Source organism: Lactuca sativa, chromosome 4 (genome assembly GCF_002870075.4).
Source record: "Lactuca sativa cultivar Salinas chromosome 4, Lsat_Salinas_v11, whole genome shotgun sequence".
NCBI lineage: Eukaryota > Viridiplantae > Streptophyta > Magnoliopsida > Asterales > Asteraceae > Lactuca > Lactuca sativa.
Genome location: NC_056626.2, coordinates 229,962,777 through 229,985,611, shown reverse-complemented (window position 1 = coordinate 229,985,611; position 22,835 = coordinate 229,962,777). Strand labels below are relative to the sequence as shown.

Below are 22,835 nucleotides of genomic sequence, written 5' to 3'. Positions count from 1 at the left end.
TGATAACATACACCATTCACTAGAAATAATTTGTTTTAATCTCTCTTTTATGGCATACATTGCACAAATTGGTAGATAGAGTAAAGTATAGTTATATTTTCTGCAATTTTCTACTTTATCTACACATGTTATATTTATTATCTTATGACAATTTATCTGAATTCTAACTTTTAAACATTAGCAAGCTAATGACTAAGTAGTTAACAAATTAAAAAGGAAAATATATTTAATATTTTAAACACATCAGAAAATGAAACATAAAGGATGAGAGGTACATCCACATCATGTTACATATATTAACATGTTATTAGTTGGGTTTTTAATTTTACAAAATACTACCGTCAAATTATAATGAAAAAAAAATGATGAAAAAAAACGAGCCAACAACTTTATTAGTACCAAGTATAGAAACAAAAACGTGTAACTAAAAGGCACAATATTAACAATATCAAATTTTATAGAATTTGTAGTATTTACAAATTTATCATCAATGACTATATTTTCGTAATTATCAACGTTATTTTTATTTATCAACCGTGTAATAAAAATAATATTATTTTTATAGATTTATTGATTTTAGATAAATATGGTAATTTGACTGATAAAACTAATAATACTTCATATGAACAAGTGTTTGAAATCCATATTACATTATTATGTTTATTTTATTTATCACATTAATTTAGGTTTACTTATAATCCAAAATAAGTAGTATTTTTTTTTTGTCGACATTAATTATTAGTTTTTTTTTTGTCAATATAATAATTTTAAACATACTTAAACATACCAACCCTAAGACTATACAGATTTAATTTATAATATATACATAAAATATTTTTTTTTATATATACACTAATACGAAAAAATCGATTAGTTACACAGAACCCCTCGGGACACTCATATATGTATTTGTCTATGTTGATAATCTAATCATCATGGATAGTTCTTCAATTAGTGCTTGTTAATAAAACTTACATAAAATTATCACAAGTCATCAACTCAATTGTTCCACTAACCTTTGTAATAGATTATAAAGAAAAACAATAGCAAGAACAATAAAATACCTATAAGTTTCCCCTAAACCTTACATTAATTAATTTCATCACCACTAATCATATGCTAACATACAAACAAATCATTGTGCTTATTTACGAGAAAACAAACAAGAAATTAAGACGCGTTTTAAGTACTTCTTACGTGTTGTTTACCACAACATTTCTTGATCTTGATCGCCTCAACTCCCAAGGCCTTAAGCAACCCTTTAATGGAGACTGCAAAAGCAACGAAGACATCGAGAGCTGTCTCTGCCTCGATGATAGAAAACTAAAACTACCGCTTCTTAGCATTTGCTTCTCGGTCTCGTAAGGTATGCAATGTTGCACGGCCGAAACCCTAAGGGCTTCGGGTAACACACAGCTAAATATTGACCCTAAAAATTTAAAAATAGCAATGTACTTTCGTTAATTTGTTTATCATATTGATTATACTTTCATTTCTTCATATTACAACATCATATGAATTAAAGCATTGTCATTAAAATAGTAAGCAATGTTGAATGCTATAGTTTAATAGATTTTGAAATGTATAATGTCTTTATAAGAAGAAAAAAAAAAAAAAAAAAAAAAAAGGAAAGCTCTGATAAAGTCTCAATATTTTTGGTCTGTTTACGGTTACTCCAAACTTTTATTTTTTGAACAAAAAAGTCACGATTATTTTATATTTTGCGAAAAATAACGAAACAATCCTTGTTGTTTTAAACAGATTAATGTATAAAATTAGATAATCAGGATTTTTCTGTTCAAAAAATAAATGTTTGGATTAAACTGTAAACTAATCCAAAATATTGGGTCTTTTATCGAAGATTTCCCAAAAAATAAAAGAATTCAAAATGATATATTTGGGTAGTGTTTTCAAAGGACAACGTTTTAATAAGAGAAAAAAAAATGAAAGTACAAATACGAAAATGGGATGTTACAATACTCAAAAAGGGAAACTATGTTAATGTCACCATTTATACCCTCCTACTTTCTTTTCTTCCTATTACAACATAATCTTTAAATAATCTACCAAATTCGATTAATGTCATCAAAATACAAACCAATTTTAAACAACTTAGGTTATGTTTGTCGTATTAACTGAAAAGCTATTTGATAAAAAACGACGTTTAGTAAAACTAGCTGATAAGCTAGCTGAAATATGTAAAATGACATAAATAGACATTTAAAAGAATATGTTTTTATAATTAATTAAGGATATATATGAAAAATTTTTAAAAAAAAAAAAAAAAAAAGCTTCTGAAAGACTAGTTTAAGTAGCTTTTTAAAAAGCTAGCTTATAAGCTACTTTTTCACTTGACAAACACAACCTTAATAAGAAAAAAATAATAATAATAATAATAATAATAATACAATGCTTTTCAATATATATAATATACAAATAGATAAAAGTTAGTTACTATTTATAGGAAGTAGAGAAGTGGAAAAGGAAAGGAAAGAAAAAGTTACCGAGTTTAGCAAGCCGGTTGACCCAACCGGGGATTTGTTTCCCGGTTAAGTTGTAAGAAACATCGTTACAAAAATGGTTGCAGTTTTTGACAATTAAGTGATACGTGTCACCATGGTATTTAGCAGCATGAAGCTCCATGAATTCTCGGACTTGCATAGGATCCAGACACGTGGTCCCAATTAATATCGACCTCCTAAATTTAAACCCTGGACATTGTCGAGGCTCAACCTCAAACACACCACTACTTGGATAATCATGAGCCCCAAATGCATATTCCACTCCATGAACTATAATAATAATAATATATTTATCAACTTAGTTGTAGAAATGTAGAAGCAATCGAAGTTTTGAATGGATATGAACCGGGGAATTACCTTCAACTCCGGAATGGAAGATTCCGAAGCCGGCCCAATAAGCGTATCCATTCATGGGAGTCAAATCATAGACATTGAGATAAACGGGGGAATTCCCTGGACCATATCTGGATTTGACTTTTGGAAATAAACAAAAACAGTTGGTTGACTTTTCTTTGAATCGAAATGGTGAGATTGATGTTAATCCCTTCTTTGTTATGGACTTCATGGTGTATGTTGTAAATTGAAATTAGCCTGAAAATGTCATCCTGTATATATATATTTATATATGTAAATGAAAAAACATCAAGAATATAATCAGTTGACTGTTTGACCAAATCAACATGAGGGAGTTTGGGTTTCCAAGACTTTGTAAAGAAAGATCAAAAATGGCCATATGAGGGAAACTCAATACAAAAATATGTAATTAATCTTCTGTCATTGAAACATATTATATTATATAATTTTTTTAATGAAATTAAGATATATAACTAAATATGTTACATATAAACATATGGGATGGGATATTCTTTTGACATGTAGTGTATAGGTTAAAGGAAAAACAATCATCACTTTAGAAAAAATTGTTTGCCAAAATAAAAAATATAAGTGATTGATATATTATGAGATCTCAAAACTAAATTATAATAAAAAAAAATCTTGTTAACATCATGGAAACTAAAAAAGAATATTGGTGTTACTGAAGATTATATACAAACAAAAGTAAACAAACAGGAATAGTGAATTATTGTGAATAGTGAATAGTGAACAAGGGTTTGTTTGGTTACTTTATACAGCATGTAATCATTACACTTATGGCACTTTTTTTGACTTTTTTTCACTGTAGGTAAAATTTCAAGACTTGGCCCCACCTATATTATAAAAAATGACAAAGAACATCAAGTGAACAACTATTGCTAGACTAGCAAACTGCAGATATGTCCTTTTCAAGAAAATATTCAAACATAGGTATGTAGTTGATATTATAAAATTTCAGATTTGCATCAAGGTGATGACATATAGCATAAGTTTTCAATACTACAAAACCCTAAACGAGTAGATATTTTAATAAAGAAAGAGCACAAGAAAAGTATAAGAGGAATTAAAAATGGATTCTTCACCCAAGGTTACAGGAGACTACAAAAAGAAACAAACAAATTAATGAGAATACTAGGTGGCAATTGAAAAGGAGTATTCATAATGTTCTGCTAAATGAAGAACAAGTCACTCTTTTTTTAATAACTGAAAAACTAACCCTTGTTATGAAAGACCTAATTGCACTTTGAAAAACATAACTTATTGTAGAATTTTTGTTAGAAATTTGCCCAGTTTTTTGTGTGATTGAGAAAACTTGATGTAAGTTGACTTCTTTGTTATCCAAAGTTAGAAAAAGTTAACACCAATTTACTAAAAAGAAGCAGAAAACAAGGGACCAGAAATATGGGGAAGAAACAACTGAATGACGATTAGCAACTCTAACTAACTGAAACTGTAATATGCAAAATCAGAGAGAAGAAGATGAAAATGTATTCACAGTTTCACGTAGTGCTTGTGAATGTGAGAAAGGAAAAGAGAAAACACGTTTGACTTCAAAATCTGTACAACAAAGAAGCTATCTTCAATGAAGATACAGTATGCCATATTATCTTCAAAACCATTCGATTGAGCAGAATTTACTCCCAAATTTGGAGTTTTAGGCTATGAATTTCTAGGATTGAGACAAATACATCGTTCGACGAACCTAAATTTGCTGAGATTTACAAAATCCGGTCGAATTTTTTAGATCTTGCTGGTGAATTCCACGCTAACAGAAAATATTACAGAGAAAAATAGCGAAAACAATCTAGATTAAACATTCAATAATCGATATATCAAACAGATCAGTTAAAAGAAATTAACAGCTGAATTCAAAAGGTTAGAATGGTGAAAATCCGGCAAATGATGAATCTACTACTAGTTGTGAAGCGAAAACGAATTTGAGAAAAAATCAAAAGAGCATTTTAAGGGGGAAAATCGAACTTACAGTGCATAGCAGAAGAAGAAACACGAGCAGCAACTAGAAAGATCAACTAGATATGAGCAATTTGGTGTGAAGATTTCTCAGGCGAATGATAGGAGTGAATTATTTGATACGCCAAACCTTGAGGTTTGAGCCGATTCACAAAGACCAGTAGGCGCATGAGAGAGAGGGGCAATGACAGCCTACACACCTCAATATCTCATCGACCATGGAAAACAGGCGCTTGTTTATCTAGTAAATTGGTCCAGTCTTACAATCCAACCAGTCATATTTATTTGTAGGAAATTATATTTTGATTATTTTTTTTATTTTGATACAATCAAAATCGATCATATCAAATTTTAATATAGAAAGAATGATTCTTATTGGTTAATTATATAAACATGTAATAGACAAAAAAAAAAAAAAAAAAAAAAAAAAAAAAAAGGTGGAGAATTTATTAGAAAATTGTCGTTTTTATTCCAAAAAAAAATTGACAAAGACACGTTCAAATACCTCCCTCTCGTAAACACCGCCACCACAATTACTACAAAAACGCAAAATGAAAAATAAACTCACCCCAACCTTAATCCCTTCTCTTTTATGGTACTAGACTTGTGTTTCACATTCTTCAAATACCTCCCTCCGGTAAACACCACCACCACGACCATCCACCCCAACACAAATTATTGCCTCGAAACCACTGTCATTCTTATCGAAAACCACTGACAATATTTGGAACCACGATTGAGATATGGATATGTTTGTATTGATCTTCATCGCGATGTGGAGAGATAAAGAAATAGCGATTCAGTAACCCTAGTCCCTAATATCATCGTTACTGTCACCATCTTCATCAAAAGCCTTAGCATTATCGTTATCTATCGTCGAGCACTATAACTCGACGATGGCAACTGAAAACGACGTTGTAACTAAAAAACCCTAGCATTACCTAGTATTAGAACTCGAAGAACACAGTGAAACTCTAGCATTATCCAACGTCGACAGCGATGGTGTCGCCTATTTCATCATCGCCTTCTAATATAAAAACCCTAGATCATGACTTGACATTTTTAGGTTTGCAGATCTGTTGTTCTTTTTCGAGGGTTTCGATAACTCGTAGCTTAACATTGTCGTCGGAGAAGAAGTGAGATAAATTCGACGTTGTAACCTAGATTTATGCGTCATCGTCGGAGTCGTTGTGTCGTCACCACTTCTGCAAAGACATTGTGTTTTGTAGAAATATGGTGGTGGTGGTAGTGATGAGTGGGTAGGGGTAGACCTTTGAACGTGACTACAGTTGTTCCAAATCTCCGACGACTTTCTCTAGTGATCGTCCAACAACAAAGGTGACAAAGATAAAAGGGAAGAGGGTATAAAGTATTAAAGATAAGGGTAGGAATGGAGTCGGATGGTTTCTTTTTATCTTTTCGTTTTAATTAGAAAAATTTTAAAGTGATGCGTGTACAGAGGTAACTTCTTTTTGGATTTTCTGATTTTATGAATGCATCGGATAATAAGAGCAACAATAAGAAAAAAAGAACAAAGATAGCTTAATCGACAAGAAAATAAGAAAAGATAGATGTGATAAACAATCTAGACCTATAGATTGAGTATCGATAAAGACAAATCAATACATATTGATTTGAATTCGAATCAACCTAGAATACACGTCCAAGAATTGACAAAGGAGCAAGTACACAACTCAAAAGAAAAATGTTCTTCAAATTCAATTCATTCAACAATCATACTGTAACGCCTGTGTTTCTGGGCTTGTCATTAATGTTGATATAATAGTCTAGGTTAACCTTTGTAACCCGTTCTGAAATAATAAAGGTGTATTATTTGAGTATTATGTGTTTTGTGCTTAATTGTGTGTCTTAATGTAATTAAGAATAAAAATAAGCGTCAAAATAAAATGTTAGATAAAGTTGATATCTATGGAAAATGTTGTAGTAGTTGAAATAAGGTTTCCGAATATATAGAGAATGCCGAAATCTGAGTTATAACGAAGAAGTTATGATATGTCGAAGTTTCGCGACAGAACCGGCAACGCTGAATGACGTAAAAAGTGAAATTTACGTTAGAGCGATATTTAGCCTTAATGATCTAAATGAATGCCGTAGAGTTCATTAAACCAAGAGCGTGCACAAAAAGGACACCCAAATCTGACTCCGTATGAGGAAGTTATGATTTTCTGAAGTTTCGACTTAGCAGTATGCAGCCCGAATACTCGATTCGAGATCGAGTGATTGTTGGTTGAAACAATCTAAACGAGAATTGAAGATCTCGTTGTTAGTAGCGAGACGATGAAAAGTTAGGCGAGAACGGACGTCAGACGAAGAAGTTATGAATTTATAACGAAATTTTCCTGTCCCGGCCTACTAAAAATAAATAATAAAAAGAAATTCAAAGTTAGTCGACGGAGTCCAAACGAAAGTTGTAGAGCATAGTCTCACCTATGCGTGGATATAAAGAACGTCGGAAACGGAGTTCGTATGAAGAAGATATGAATTTTCGAAGTTTATTAAATAATTAAAATTAAAATTTAATTATTAAATCCGACATTATCCGAAGGGGAGTTACCGGACTTATCCGAAGTACGCCCAGCGTACAGCAAAGCATGACGACCTCGCACTCGAGTTCTTCGGATGACGCATGCAATGACGATTTCGGAGGAGTACGCCCCGCGTAAGGCAGTACGCCCAGCGTACTGCGAGGCCTCAGCCTCCTATAAAAGGGCATGCGAGGGCAGCCTAATTCTTTTGCCAATTTCTTACTTTCTCTCTAGTTTTTGCCTCGTTTTGCGTGCCAATTATAACCTGAAGCCCCGGTAATATTCCCGAGTCCCGAAGCTCCCGAGAAGTGCGACTCCCGAGCCGAAGCTCTGCCCGCGAGGAGCCCGGTTTTTGTGAAGATCTTCCAGATCTACCGGAGAATACTACTTCTGCAAGTCGTAGTGATGTCCGATCATCTTTTGATCAAGTGAGTGTGTAGTTACTTTCTTCTAACGCATAATTATGAAGTATTTTATACGAAATACGTGTTATGTGTATAATTTTGTTGCTATGTGTGTGAATGTATATTCACTTTCTTCTATCTCATAGATCTGATTTATTCTCTATGAAATACGTGTTATATGGATGTGCCTCATCTGTTATGTGGAATATGTATTGAATGAGAATGCTATACAGGTTTTAAACTATGTATAAAAATATATATTTTTATCTACTAATATATTGGGTAGAACATGGGTAGATAGTTGATGTGTGATAAACAGATGAGAGGCCTCGATGTTGTTGTTGTTGATCTAGTTATTCAGCGGAGTATGGATAACGACCACAGACTCTTTCTAGACAGTCCTGTGGAACTCTAGCAGGTTCATAACCTGTAGGTGTTGTGAACGATGTGTTCATCGGTGTACTCTATCCCCCTTATGGTTGCCTTTAGGATATTTATTGTTGAGGAAACCCCTTAGCAGTAATGTCCGTCCCGATGAAAATCCTAGATTAGGTCCCTTGAGATAGATGTTGTTTTAGGTACGTAAAGTGAGGATAACGGGAATGGATAATCGGGATATTGTTGGTTGGTGAAATTAAATATAATTATTTATTGTGGGTTGAAAACCCTATATGCTCACCAGGTTCCCAAGCCTGGCCCACTCAGTTTTATTTGTATTACAGGAAGTGGCGCAAGGGCATAAGATGGATGATTCATCGAGTTGTTTTTGTTTACAAGTCTGTATATGTATATATTTGTTGAATGACTTGTAATGTTATCGTTTATGCTTTATGGTCTGTATCGGAACATGACATCCCGAGTTTTGATTATATAATGAAAATGCATCTCTTGATGAAATGCTTTGATAAATATTATTTTATCATATTTTGTTTTGGGAACAATTTCCGCAACTCTTTTAAATCAAAAGGATTTATTCTGAAATTATTTTAAAAAGCATAAATAAAACCGGTCTTTTCTGGCCGAGATTTTGGGGATGTCACACATACATATTTCAATGTTCGATGATGGGGCTATTTATAGCCTTACAAATGCTTACAAAAAAAAAGGAAAGTATCAAATAAAAAGAAACTACCTGTTAAATGCTAAAATAAAATAAAATAAAACCATTTCTAAAAATAAAATAGAATCTTCTAGATCGTCCATGCAACTAACCATTCAAACCTATCTTGTTTTGGAACAGCTGTCAACTAGCTTTCACATCCACCACTCACACCCAATGGTCGTTCACATCATAGCCTCGTTCATAACTAAACAGCTTCTGAGAATCGCAACTAGACTTGTTTCGAGGTTTGCATTCAGTCGTACCGAAATGGCTCTTATTCACATCGGATCCACTAGTGACTACAATGGCTAGCGACTGTTCATAGTGAGTCGCATCCAATGACAACCAACACCATCGGACTATGATTCATTGCGACTGCTCGCATCGATTCGCATCCAGTCGCAACCTGGACCACTTTCGCACTCAACATCTCATTCGCTATCAGGACCCCATTGCACCCAACACTCAGCTTGGAATAAGAATGCATTTAGGAACTTGAACTCATCTTGTAATTGGGATGCGTTTCGGAATTTGAAGACATTTCGGATTGTGAACTCGTATTCGCATCATAAAGTAAATAAAAATTTAAAAAAAGAAATATTATGGGCAAATTAATAATTTTAAATATTTAAAAAAAATGACCCAAACCAAAACAACAAACTTTTTTTGGACCCACGATGATAGTTCATAACTTTTTAGACCAAAATAAAAATTTCCGATGGACCATTTTTGTAATTATATCAAAATAGTAAAATAGATTATCTAAGTGACTTATGCCAACTAACAACAAGATCCATATAGAAGGTCAATCGTAGAACACTAATAATATTTTAAGTATATTAAGATTTAAATTCTAACCTCTTCTATGACTTTTTTTGGAAATGTTATCAAAAACAAAATATTCAACTAAAACTAATGAACTTTGCAAATAAATAAATAAATAAATAAAGGATATCACAACGAACGGATTAAATTGTTTATAATAGAAAATATTGTTAAATTTGAGGGACTGATATGGTTAATTTGATTCATAGTGGTTAAAGTATAAAAGGATTAAGTGGTTACTTCCCTTATTTGTAAAACTGACTAAAACTATATTATTAATAAAAACAATGCCACAAGAGTACACGATTTATTGAGTAAGATAGAAGGCTTTGAAATATTTTAAAGTAAAAGTGGAAGAGTGTGTTTGAAGTAGAGCTAAAAATGCTAAAAATTTGGCACATAAAGACATGTGAAGTTGTGAACGCTATATTTGTCCTTTTCACTTTTGACCCAATGATTCAAGTTCATAATGATTCAACTTCATGTTTCATAAATTTTCATGTATATATAAATATAAAACATGGACATTATTTGATTTTGATTATTTTACTTTTACGTATGGAAAATGATTCGTACATAACAGTTTTTTGCCATACACAACAATATATATATTATAGAGTTGTACACTACAACATTTTAAAACATCAATTGTTGTGTAAGGAGAAAATTTGTTGTGTACAAATCATTTCCCTTTACGTATTAGTAGAAGTAAAATACATGAATGGTCCATGTCGTTTGGTTAACTTGTATTTTTAGTCCATAGTTTTTTTTTTTTTAATTAACTTGGATAGCCTTCATAGTATGTTTTCTTTTGCGTTTTTAGTCATTGTTTGAACCTAGTTATGTTTCAATTAATTTATTATTTATTTTTTAACTTATTAATTATTTTAACAATAAAATTGATTAATGACAAAATTGTAAATTTGATCTCTGTATCAAAAACTAAAACTTTGGTCCAAAAAGTTTTGAAGTTGTCTAAAAAGCTTATTTTGTTGCAAATTTGATCCTATTTGTGTTGAATTTTTTTAAATGACGATTCTGCAATTTGTATTTTCTTTTTTATTACAAAAAAGGAAAAAAAGAAGAAAATATTCCCTCTCTCTCTCTCTCTCAATTCTACCTGCCTCCCCGAAGGTACGCCAGGCAAATCCTCCGGGAAGACATCTGGATACTCACCCACAATCGGCACATCGTCCACGGTCGCCTTACCGGTATCCATGACATAGGCGACGAAACATGTACATCCCTGATGAAAGTAGCGTCTAGCTCTCGCAGAACACATAACCGGTCAAAGATGTGGTCTCTCACCCTGAATCACCAACTCTCCCCCACCTGGGGTTCAAACCCGAACCAACTGTTGCTCATAGTTCGTCACTATCTCATTAGGGCTCAACTAATCCATACCCACAATAACCTTGTTCCCACGCAAATGAATGGGAACCAAATCCACCAGATACTACTCGCTGAACAACTGAAGGGTACAATCAAGATGAACCCTTGCGACCCTGACCGTCCTATCGTCAACAATCTCCACATCAAGAGGACGATCTAGCTCCCCTGGAGCTCCAACAAATCTCTTACTAAGCGCAAGAGATACAAAAGATCGAGTAGCCTCCGAATCAAACAATACCAAGGCAGAGATGTCGTTCACGAGGAATGATCCTAAAATAAAACACTTAAACATAAGCAACAATTCGATATAAATAAAGAGGTAAGGAGAAGATACATACCTGTCACAATGTCAGGAGTTGTCCGTGCCTCCTCTGCTGTCAGCTGGAATGCCCTACTCTTAGCTATTGGTGCATCTGCCCGACCCTAACGTCCTTCAGTAATCCTTAATGTCGCAGGAGCGGGTGCTAAAACCGGTCCTGCCATAGCCAGACTCGGACAATGGGTCTTCTTGTGGCCCCTCTGATTGCACTGAAAGCAAATCAGATAAGATATCGGAGTAATGGGGATGGTAGCAGTACATGTTGGATTAGATGTCTAAGCCCATAACTATTATTGGTATGTACTCGACCCGAGAGTAGCATCGTCCATTTGGGTTGCACTTCACCAGAACAATTTGTATGGATAGTCTTTTGAGAATAGTATATCTATGGTTTATTAATATATTATAAGTTGTAATATATTAATATGAAATCATATTATTTAATTAGTATTGATCAAGAATTAATTTAGAATTACTTTAATGATCAAAAGGAACCAATTAAATATGGACTCTTATTTATATATATATATATATATATATATATATATATATATATATATATATATATATATATATATATAAGATGGGTCAAGTTCATTTAGGTTGGGCTAAGCTTGCATGAATAGTCCATGGAGCTTTAACCCATGGATCCTATGGAAATGAAAGGTCATGGGTATTAGGGTTTACATGAATGTAACCCTAATCTTCCATACTATATAAAGAGGTCTTTGGCACATGAAATGGCACTAGTGTGTGAGTAAACAAGAGTGGGCTGATTTCTAGTGTGTTTACTATTCTCTCAAGCTTTCCAAGGTGTTTTTAGTGATTTGTGATTCCACTTGAGGCATCCACATTATTGGTGCTAGGCTCTTGAAGCTCCAAGGAATCGACCACAAGAAAAAGTGTGTCATCCCACTAAGTTTTATATTACAAGTACCCCATGGTATGCTAGTTAGGATGAGAACCTTGGAGTAATCATATTTGCATGTATAATAGAGAAAATATAGATCCAAGGTTTCTAGGGTTGCATGTACACCATAGGAGTGTTAGAATGCTCAAAACCCTTTCGTGGTATCAGAGCCTAGGCTTCGTTTTCAATTATACTTGATGCAACTTATTTTTAAAACCAAGAATCTGCCTAGACTGAAAACTCGACAAGTTATATCCAAAACCCTGACGAGTTCATGTGTTAAAGCATGAACTCGATAAGTTCCTTATAGAACTCGACGAGTTGGTATTCCAGTTTGCAGATTTTCGTGTTTAAAGGCTGGAATTGGACTCGAATCATTACACTAAGCTGTTTTTGAACTTATAAACCTGTTTTTGATTTGGTAATGATCATTCTAATCCAATTCCAAAGATAACTGTTGTCACACCGTAAATTTTCAAACAAAATTTTCATTTAAAAATCGCATACTTTTCATAGCATATTGTATAAAAATCTCTTTTATTCAATTTACAAAAACACAACTCCATTAATAATCCAGGATCCTCATAACTCTTTCTCTGGTGTGTACAATCAAGCCGGTGCCGCCCTGTGATCCTGAGAAACCGGAAACACATAACACATACACGGTAAGCACAAAGCTTAGTGAGTTCCCCAAAATACCACATACAACACATAAGCCACTCGAGGCTATAAATCGGTATGACCCTCCGGTCAATGTGTCTCAGCGGGACCCTTTAGTCCCGTAGCTCGTTGGACCCTCCGGTCCAGTCTAGCTCGTGGGACCCTCTGGTCCGATCTGATTGTTGGACCCTCCGGCACGGTCTGAATCGTTGGACCCTCTGGTCCGGTCTGATCGAGGACCCTCAGGCCTCATAAGTCGTTGGACCCCCTGGTCCGGTCTATATAACACATAGCATACATATAACACAATGCACATAAATCTCAAGCATACACATACACATAAGACCCTCCGGTCTGAACATAGATACCACTATAGGTAATGTATAGTGAGAAGACTCACCTGACAAGCAGCAAGTAAAGACCTCGCTCCCGAATCTCAAACTAGCCTCCGCCTAATCACAAGGGATGAATATTTCTAAGTGATACTCTAATCACAACTCTAATGACTGAAGGCTATTCTTCCTCTCTTTAACTCTTTGAAGTGGATAAAAGACCATTTTATCCCTACATGGTCTCTACTACTCATGTTGACCAACGCCCCAAAGTCAACAGAAGTCAAACTCGAGTCAACAGTCTGTATTTGACCCGACTCGCCGAGTGCACCCTTGCGACTCGTCGAGTCCACTTATTTTCCTTAGAAATTTCGTGACAGTCCAGCTCAGCTCGTCGAGTTGACCCCCAACTCGTCGAGTTATCGCATGATTCAGTTCTTCAGGACAAACCCTAACCAACTCGTCAAGTCGGCTCATCGACTTGGCAAGTTCATTCAGACCAAATGTTCATTCAGACAATTTCAATTAGATCTATCACTCCAAACACTAGATCTATCATCCCAAGGCTCAATAATCACGTAAAGCTTTGATCTTTACGTTCATACATGAGGTTATTGCTCCAAAATGTTAATATATGCCTTTCATGAAGGATTTAGCTCAACAACCCTCATTTGAATGACTAAAGTTGGGACACCTAGACTCTAAGGACCTTAGGAGGTCTAGATATGAGGTTTTCAACCTCAAACCATGTCTCTTTCAACTCATAGATTCAAAAGGATGGAAGCAAAGCCCTAAAACTCCCAAAATGAGATCTAGTACATGGAATGAGCAAGATGAGGACTTTGTACCTTCTTTTAGTAGCTGAAACACTCAATGCCATAGATCCACTGCCTTCCTTTGTTCCCCATCATGAAGCTCTTCATCCTTCTTCATAGAAATGCACCAAGATTGCCCAAAATGATGACCTACTCACTTTACCAATGTTAGAACGGTTTAAGGGTTTCTCTCAGGATCTCCAGGGAAAGTGTGGCCACAAATGAAGGCCATAAGGGCCTTTAAATAGGTCACAAACCCGGACAATTAGGGTTTCTCTGCCCAGTACCTACTCGGCAAGTCCCTCCTCTGACTCGTCGAGTCCACTCATTAAATCCATGCAATCAACTCGACTCGACTCGGCGAGTTGGTTCCTCAACTCATCGATCCCCCCTCCCTTTCAATTTCAAGATTAACATACACAATAATGTCCCTGAAAATCCGGATGTTACAATTCTCCCCCACTTTAAGTAGATTTCGCCCTCGAAATCGCTCTTCAACAACAAATAGATCTAATCCAATAACCGAACAATACTATCGAAAGGATCTCATATCACACAGCTATCTTCCTCTCTGGACACCTGAATCCAAACAGGAACTCCTCCATGGAAAAGGACAGACCCATCTGCCACTACGCTACCCCTTCCGACTCTCAAGAATCTGGAAACTCTAGTAGCCTGACACACAACCAGACCGCCCTCTCAAGATATCACCACATTATTCACTCCTGGAATAACAAACCCCGATAACTCACTGCCCCTCTGATTCTCTAGTGGGGACCGATAAAACAAGTCCAGATCATATACCAAGGAATGAAAAGGATCACATCACACTAGGGACCCATCCACTATATTGAAATCACAACCCTTTTGAACAACGAACACTCAACACCCTGACCTTAGGCACGAAAAATGATCATGCTTGTTCAGAAACGTCCCCCGACATCTAACAAACATACACCTCAGCTCCCTTCTTAATATCCCTTTCAAGACTGAGCACCAGGTCATCTCTCGACCTAACAGTTGAACCTCCAAAGGTTACCCATTGCACGTACCAAAACGTCTCACTGACTTCCTTATCAATACAACTATCTCGATCCAGTGTGACACACAAGTCACGAAGTTCGATTTACCTCAAGCGAATACGGAATTCATCTCACCCTTGACCTCTGTCATTTACTACTCATTAGTTCCATGCGTTTCGTGGTTTTTCTCATACCAACGAGTTGACCCTCTCAAGTCTAAGACACCAGATGAAAACAATACCCCCTTTATAATGAAATTCATCTCTAAATCCGGAATCTCATTCTGCCTTCTTAAAACACCACTGGAAGCGAACTCAACTCGAGAGTTTGGTATGGCACGGAATTGGAACCACTCGTCCCAACAAACACTCAACTCGCGACCCAAGACCCACAATCCGCATAGACGCCACCTCTCCGATTCCTTTCGATTTCGGTCTCCACACCTAACTCAGAATATACTGATTCCCGACCATGATGGAGACCTCCGCCTCGCCCTGGTTCGATCACCAGGCTCCCACAAGCTCAAATATTAGGGTTACCCAAGCCTAAAACTCATCTGCATCATGATCTGATCAGAGAGTACTCCATCACAACATTTGCTCGCTGACTAGTGGGTACTACGGCTCCCCGCAGTATCACAACAACCTCTTACTGAATAGTGAGTACTATGGCTCCCCGTAGCATCATCACAACCTCTCACTGAATAGTGAGTACTACGGCTCCCCGTAGCATCATCACATCCCTCACTGAATTGTGAGTACTAAGGCTCCTCGTAGCATCATCATAACCTCTCACTAAATAATGAGTACTACGGCTCCTTGTAGCATCACCACACCCCTCACCGAATAATGAGTAACACGGCTCCCCGTAGTATCACCACACCCCTTACTACATAGCGAGTACTACGGCTCCCCGTAGCATCACCACACCCCTCACTGAATAGTGAGTACTACGGCTCCCCGTAACATCACCACACCCCTTTTTCTAACTCATTAAGACTGTAGCTTCCCGCAATATTGCCGCACTTGCTCTTACCACTTCATAATTTCATCCTCAGGTCGACGCCACACTGCGATCATTAACTCATGCCCTGCGGACCAACCATAGAGAGGTGTACACACTTACCCAAATTATGCATTGCTATTTCTGAAGACATCTGCCATAACAAAACACCTTTCCCTGCTATAATCCCCATTCTCGAATAATCTCGGTTGATGCCAATTTGCCGAAGGGCTCCCACTGGAACCGTAGATACTTGATACACCACTTGCCATCTCAAAACTCAAAGTAATCCAAGATTTTGGACATTGGACTCGGATACCCCGGTACACCATCACATCGCCTCGCGGTGTCTTGATTCTACCACTGATCTCATACTCAAGGCATCATACTCAGATACTACATTGCTTCCTTGGGATCTCGCAACCGATCTTTCTCTCGTGCCACTTGTAATCCCCGAAATACTCAATCTCCCAATTTGAAACACGGATAAATCGCCAACGAATCAGAACACAAAGATGACCCTCCGAGACGCTTTCCTCTATTGCTCAAAATCAAGCGAGATTACGTATGCCGACCCGGAAATTGGCTGCCCGATTATCTCTTACCCTTTCCAAAGAGCATAGAACAATCCATCCATCAAACCAAAATTCCTAACTGCCGAAGTATCCCTACGAACCAGTCACCTCGAAAATTTCATATCTACTACAAGGCCTCTGACCAACGGCCACCTGCCGTGCAGACACTCATCCTTTCTTGAACGCGTACCACATGCATTAACTCTCTCTGCAACTCACCTCGACCGCCAATAACCCTATTCCCATGAATCCATAGTACATGTCTCTATCCAACTCCCTAACCGCTGTTGAACAAATCTCTGATCCTCTCAATAAAACACCCGGTTCTCCCCCACTTGGGGTTCGAACCATCACCAATTGGCACACCAATAATCTGTTCCATAGACTATTTCCACCAGGAACATCACACTTACTCTTGGAAGGTACTACGCAATGCTCGGTGGGCTCCCCGATAGAGACCCCACAACTCCAAATACCCCGAATCCCAGAAAAAATCCTCAGAAACCTCTCATCATGCAGAATCTCATAGCATCCCATTACCGGACATCTCAACTGTCCAGTAGCAGCTATGACTCTTAACCTAAAAATAAGAGCCACCACCCCCAATAAACTCTTCTTGATCGTCCGCCTCTATAGCTAATACATGCCCACTATGCTCAAATACTATGTATACTTGTCCTTAACCATCTCAGTCCCCACTGACAACCTGCTCATGCTCTATCATTACCTCTCGGCAGACATACTGCCCAAATATTCTGGTGGAAGGTCGCGATCAATGCTAACTCGTAGGGTTTTACCCCCAAACTTAGAAACCTAAATCTTGACACCTCTTATGTTTCCCACAGGAAACGGAAATAACACCACTCAGGTCACAGAAGGTGACATCTCCACTATCAGCTGATTGCTCAACTCATACCGCAATCCTCCATAAACGTCATCTCTACTCATCCTTGAGTCTTGCAACTTCGTCTGACATCTCACCAAAAATACCTTGGAGTCATCTCGACTTCCCTCACAAGGGATGCTTTGCTGGAACTTGTTCCCCATGGCCCTCTGACCTCACACTCTATCGCGTCCGATCTCGGTCTAACTAATTGCAATGGAATAACTAGTAGAACCAGTAACACTAACTGCCACGGGTCATGGTATTTGAACCATGTGGCAACCTCTCGATCTGCTATAAACCATGGTACTCGAACCATGTTATCTCCTCTTAATATGATACCAATCATGGTACTCGAACCATGACATCACCTCTCAATCTGCTACCAATCATGGTACTCGAACCATGACATCACCTCTCAATTTGCTACCAATCATGGTACTCGAACCATGACATCACCTCTCAATCAGCTACCAATCATGGTACTCGAACAATGACATCACCTCTCAATCTGCTACCAATCATGGTACTTGAACCATGACATCACCTCTCAATATGCTACCAATCATGGTACTCGAACCATGACATCACCTCTCAATCTGCTGCCTAGAATCTCCAGAATATTCCCTGCATCAAGTATGGGTCCTCTACTTTCAGTAGTACGGGCCCATAGTACCTGCCACATCTACCCATACCTTCCACACGGACCATCCCAGATTTCCTAAGTAGTTGCTCAACCTTCTCGCTCATCCATCCCGTTACTCGTGTTCACTCCCCAGCGAAATACTCTACCCTTTCAGCGCACTCATCTAACCACGGTCACCCCTAGGCTCTTCCTAGGTGCTCACACTTCTCTGCTATCAGCTGCTGAAGAACTCCTAATGACGCCAACCATCTACCTCCTGAATATCATCATATTCACTTAGTAGTTGACTCCCATCATTGAGAGTTCCACAAAGCACGAAGCAAGCAACATTTGGGCATCGAATAATCTCCACTAGCATGTAAAACCCCTTTAGGCTATTATCCTACTTGCTCTCCTCATACTCGTAGGATACCACCGAACTCAAGCGACTTCACCCCCACGCGGGAATCCGACTACCCTCTCAGTAGACTCCACAAATGCTCATATAGGTATCTCTCCTAGATTACTCCTCTACTCAAATCCCTCTCTAAACAGGATTCCTGCTGGATACTCTTTCTCAGCACATACTCGAAAACACATCACAGATAACAACAACTCCTAGGCTAAGGCATCACAAATCAGGCCACTCTAGTCCTAAAATATGAAATACCTAGCCTATCTCTAGCATGCATAATACCTCATAAATATATCATAATACAAAAGTAAGGGTATTTTGGGAAATCACCGTTCGGGCTCTGGCTGATTGTACACACTGCTCTTTCTCATTTTCCCTTAGAAACTCTCGTTCGCTTTAGAAAATTCATTTCTTTGAAAACTTTTCTCAAATCCCCAGTTTGAGTCCAGATTTACCCGAAGGTGCATCCGAATCCCTTAAACCAAGGCTCTAATACCAACTTGTCACACTGTAAATTTTCAACCAAAATTTTCATTTAAATATCGCATACTTTTCATAGCATATTGTATAAAATATCTTGTTTATTCAATTTACAAAACACAAATTCATTAATAATCCAGGATCCTCATAACTCTTTCTCTGGTGTGTACAATGAAGCCAGTGCCGTCCCGCGATCCTGAGAAACCTGAAACACATAATACATACACGGTAAGCACAAAGCTTAGTGAGTTCCCCAAAATACCACATACAACACATAAGCCACTCGAGGCTATAAATCGGTATGAACCTTCGTTCAGTGTGTTTCAGCGGGACCCTCTAGTCCCATAACTCGTTGCACCCTCTGGTCCGGTCTAGCTCGTGGGACCCTCTGGTCCGGTCTGATCGAGGACCCTCTGGCCTCATGAGTCGTTGGACCCCCTAGTTTGGTCTATATAACACATAGCATACATATAACACAATGCATATAAATCTAAAACATACACATACACATAAGACCCTCCGGTCTGAACATAGATACGACTCTAGGTAATGTATAGTGAGAAGACTCACCTGACAAGCAGCAAATAAAGACCTCACTCCCAAATCTCGAACTAGCCTCCCCCTAATCACAAGGGATGAATATTTCTAAGTGATACTCTAATCACAACTCTAATGAATGAAGGCTATTCTTCCTCTCTTTAACTCTTTGAAGTGGATAAAAGACCATTTTACCCCTCCATGGTCTCTACTACTCATGTTCACCAAAGCCCCAAAGTCAACAAAAGTCAAACTCGAGTCGACAGTCCATGTTTGACCCGACTCGCCGAGTGCACCCTTGCGACTCGTCGAGTCCACTTATTTTCCTCAGAAATCTCATGACAGTCCAGCTCAGCTCGTTGAGTTGACCCCCAAACTCGTCGAGTTGACCCCCAACTCGTCGAGTTGACCCCTAACTCGTCGAGTTATCGCATGATTCAGTTCTTCGGGACAAACCCTAACCAACTCGTCGAGTCGGCTCATCGACTCGGCGAGTTCATTCAGACCGAATGTTTATTCAGACGATTTCAATCAGATCTATCACTCCAAACACTAGATCTATCATCCTAAGGCTCAATAATCACGTAAATCTTCGATCTTTACGTTCATACATGAGGTTATTGCTCCAAAATGTTATTATATGCCTTTCATGAAGGATTTAGCTCAACAACCCTCATTTGAACGACTAAAGCTGGGACACCTAGACTCTAAGGACCTTAGGAGGTCCAGATCTGAGGTTTCCAACCTCAAACCATGTCTCATTCAACTCATATATTCAAAAGGATGGAAGCAAAGCCCTAAAACTCCCAAAATGAGATCTAGTACAAGGAATGAGCAAGATGAGGACTTTGTACCTTCTTTTAGCAGCTGAAACACTCAATACCAGAGATCCACTGCCTTCCTTTGTTCCCCATCATGAAGCTCTTTATCCTTCTTCATAGAAATGCACCAATATTGCCCAAAATGATCACCCACTCACTTTGCCAAGGTTAGAACGGTTTAAGGGTTTCTCTCAGGATCTCCAGGGAAAGTGTGGTCGTAAATGAAGGCCATAAGGGCCTTTAAATAGGGCATAAACCTGGACAATTAGGGCTTCTCTGCCCAGTACCTACTCGGCAAGTCCCTCCTCTGACTCGTCGAGTCCACTCATTAAATCCACGCGATCAACTCGACTCGACTCGACGAGTTGGTCCCTCAAATCGTCGAGCCCCCCTTCAATCTCAAGATTAACATACACAATAATGTCCTTGAAAATCCGGATGTTACAATTGTCAATAGATTCATGTTTTGTATTAGTTTAATGGTTAGGCTAATTACATGAAACCTGTTTGACTTTAATTGTCTTGTTCATATGAGTTTAATCTAGATCATAGTTTTTCTTGACATGCTTGTTAATTGAATTGATGATCTTAATGTTTTTTAATGGATTCCATAACTTGTCCTCAAGTTATGGAAAACCAAAAGTTTTCATGTTAGATCTTCATTAAAGCTATAGGTTACATAACCGAAGAGTCTTTTCTCATAAATAGTTTTATGGACTCCATAACTTGTCCTCAAGTTATGGATATTCAAGAGTCTCTTCATTAAAGTCTTTAAAACCAATATTAAACTCATATGTTATGGATTCCAAAAGTTTTCTTTTGAATTGTTCAAAACTTGCCCTCAAGTTTTGGAATTTGTAAAGTCTCACACACACTTTAATTCCAAATCCTAGAGTTTTAAATGTTAAAGTTCAACCCTTATACTTTATAGTATTATAAGTTAATAATATATATATATATATATATATATATATATATATATATGTATGTATGTATGTATGTATGTATGTATGTATGTATGTATGTATGTATGTATAAGATCAAGTTAGTCTTACCGTTAGTAGGCCTCCTTCACAAAGCCGGTCTATAAGGGGGGTATGCGGTTGTTGCCTATAAAATGGCAGCTTAATGAGTGTCCACTCTCACCCACCGCTTCCTTGATTGGTGGAGGGTCGTTAGCCGAATGGGTAGGAAAAGGACTATAATTCTCATTATAAGTATAATGATAAATATAAAGTAACTAAACCTTTTATAAATTCCTAATCTTAGTTACTTTTGGAAAATGTGAATTTGGCGCTAACCCATGAAATTACACTTTGTACCTTACCAAGTCGTTGGTGGAGCGTGTATGGGTAACCGGCACACTAACATGGACTAGTAAGAGTGGCAAAGGTGACTTAATGTTTATCATAGATCGGTGGAGCACGTGTAGGTAACCGGCACATCGATTAGGTGATAAAGATTAAGGGTACCAAGTTAATTTGCATGGTTATTCACACCTTGTTTGTGATCCTCGGCATCCCAGTCATAAACTTGAGAGGGCACAATCGATATTTAAACATGCCATTGAAAAGTTCAATGAATCTCAAAAGATCTAGGAGTTTCAAACCAATTAAAACCTAATTCCTATTTCGTTTTTCATGGTGGAAATTGGTGAATCGTCATTCGCCTACCTTCAAATATTTTATACCTTGGATTACGGCATCCCTCTTCCAAGTTATAAAATATTGTGTTGGTTCCTAGCCTTAATATTTCATATTGGGTGTTCTATTAAGGACTTAAATCAACTAACTTGAATTTCTCCCATTGTAGATGTCTGGTTCAGACAACTATGATCTTCCCAAATCTCTTGGAACAAGCTTTCCTAATAAAGATGATGTCCCGCGATTGGATCATGGAAATCATAATTTTCTTCCTCTACCTCCTCCAATTATTCTCCCTGACCCATAAGCTCGAAGACTTGAAAAGTTCAAGATCACTCAAGCCCTACTTGCAATGAAACATAAAGATGGATGCCTTGTGTGTACTCATGTCTTAGAGATGAAGTCACACATTGACAGGTTGAGAATGTTGTGTGTCGTTGTCCCAAGGAAGTTGGCTATTGACTGGGTCCTTCAGTCACTTCTTGAGTCGTATAGCGAGTTCATTAAGGACTACTGTAGTTTGTAAGTCCGGTGGTGCATGCTACAAGTGCGGAAAGGAGCGACACTATGCGAGGGATTGTCGCCAGTTGGCCCCGGTTCAGGACGTAAGGATTTGTTATCACTGCCATCAGGTTGGTCACGTGAAGGCCAACTGTCCA

At 37.5% G+C, this 22,835-nt stretch overlaps 1 protein-coding gene across 1 annotated transcript; it reads right to left on the bottom strand.

Moving 5' to 3' along the window:
- Positions 1 to 1,003: 1,003 nt before the first annotated feature.
- On the bottom strand, positions 1,004 to 5,126 carry LOC111913807 (deSI-like protein At4g17486). Its single transcript, XM_023909523.3, has 4 exons — positions 4,882 to 5,126; positions 2,880 to 3,127; positions 2,505 to 2,792; positions 1,004 to 1,429 (listed from the first exon to the last, which is right to left on the bottom strand). The coding sequence occupies exons 2-4, from the start codon at positions 3,085 to 3,087 to the stop codon at positions 1,194 to 1,196; spliced, it is 732 nt and encodes a 243-aa protein (XP_023765291.1). The 5' UTR covers positions 3,088 to 3,127; positions 4,882 to 5,126; the 3' UTR covers positions 1,004 to 1,193.
- Positions 5,127 to 22,835: the final 17,709 nt, after the last annotated feature.

Bases quoted from the DNA above. Each gene is read 5' to 3' on its own strand.
- LOC111913807 (XM_023909523.3), bottom strand. From the start codon at position 3,087: ATGAAGTCCATAACAAAGAAGGGATTAACATCAATCTCACCATTTCGA. The intron at 2,793-2,879 runs GTAATTCCCCGG...TTATTATTATAG, and splicing joins CTTCCATTCCGGAGTTGAAG to TTCATGGAGTGGAATATGCA. The intron at 1,430-2,504 runs GTAACTTTTTCT...TTAAATTTTTAG, and splicing joins CAACCGGCTTGCTAAACTCG to GGTCAATATTTAGCTGTGTG.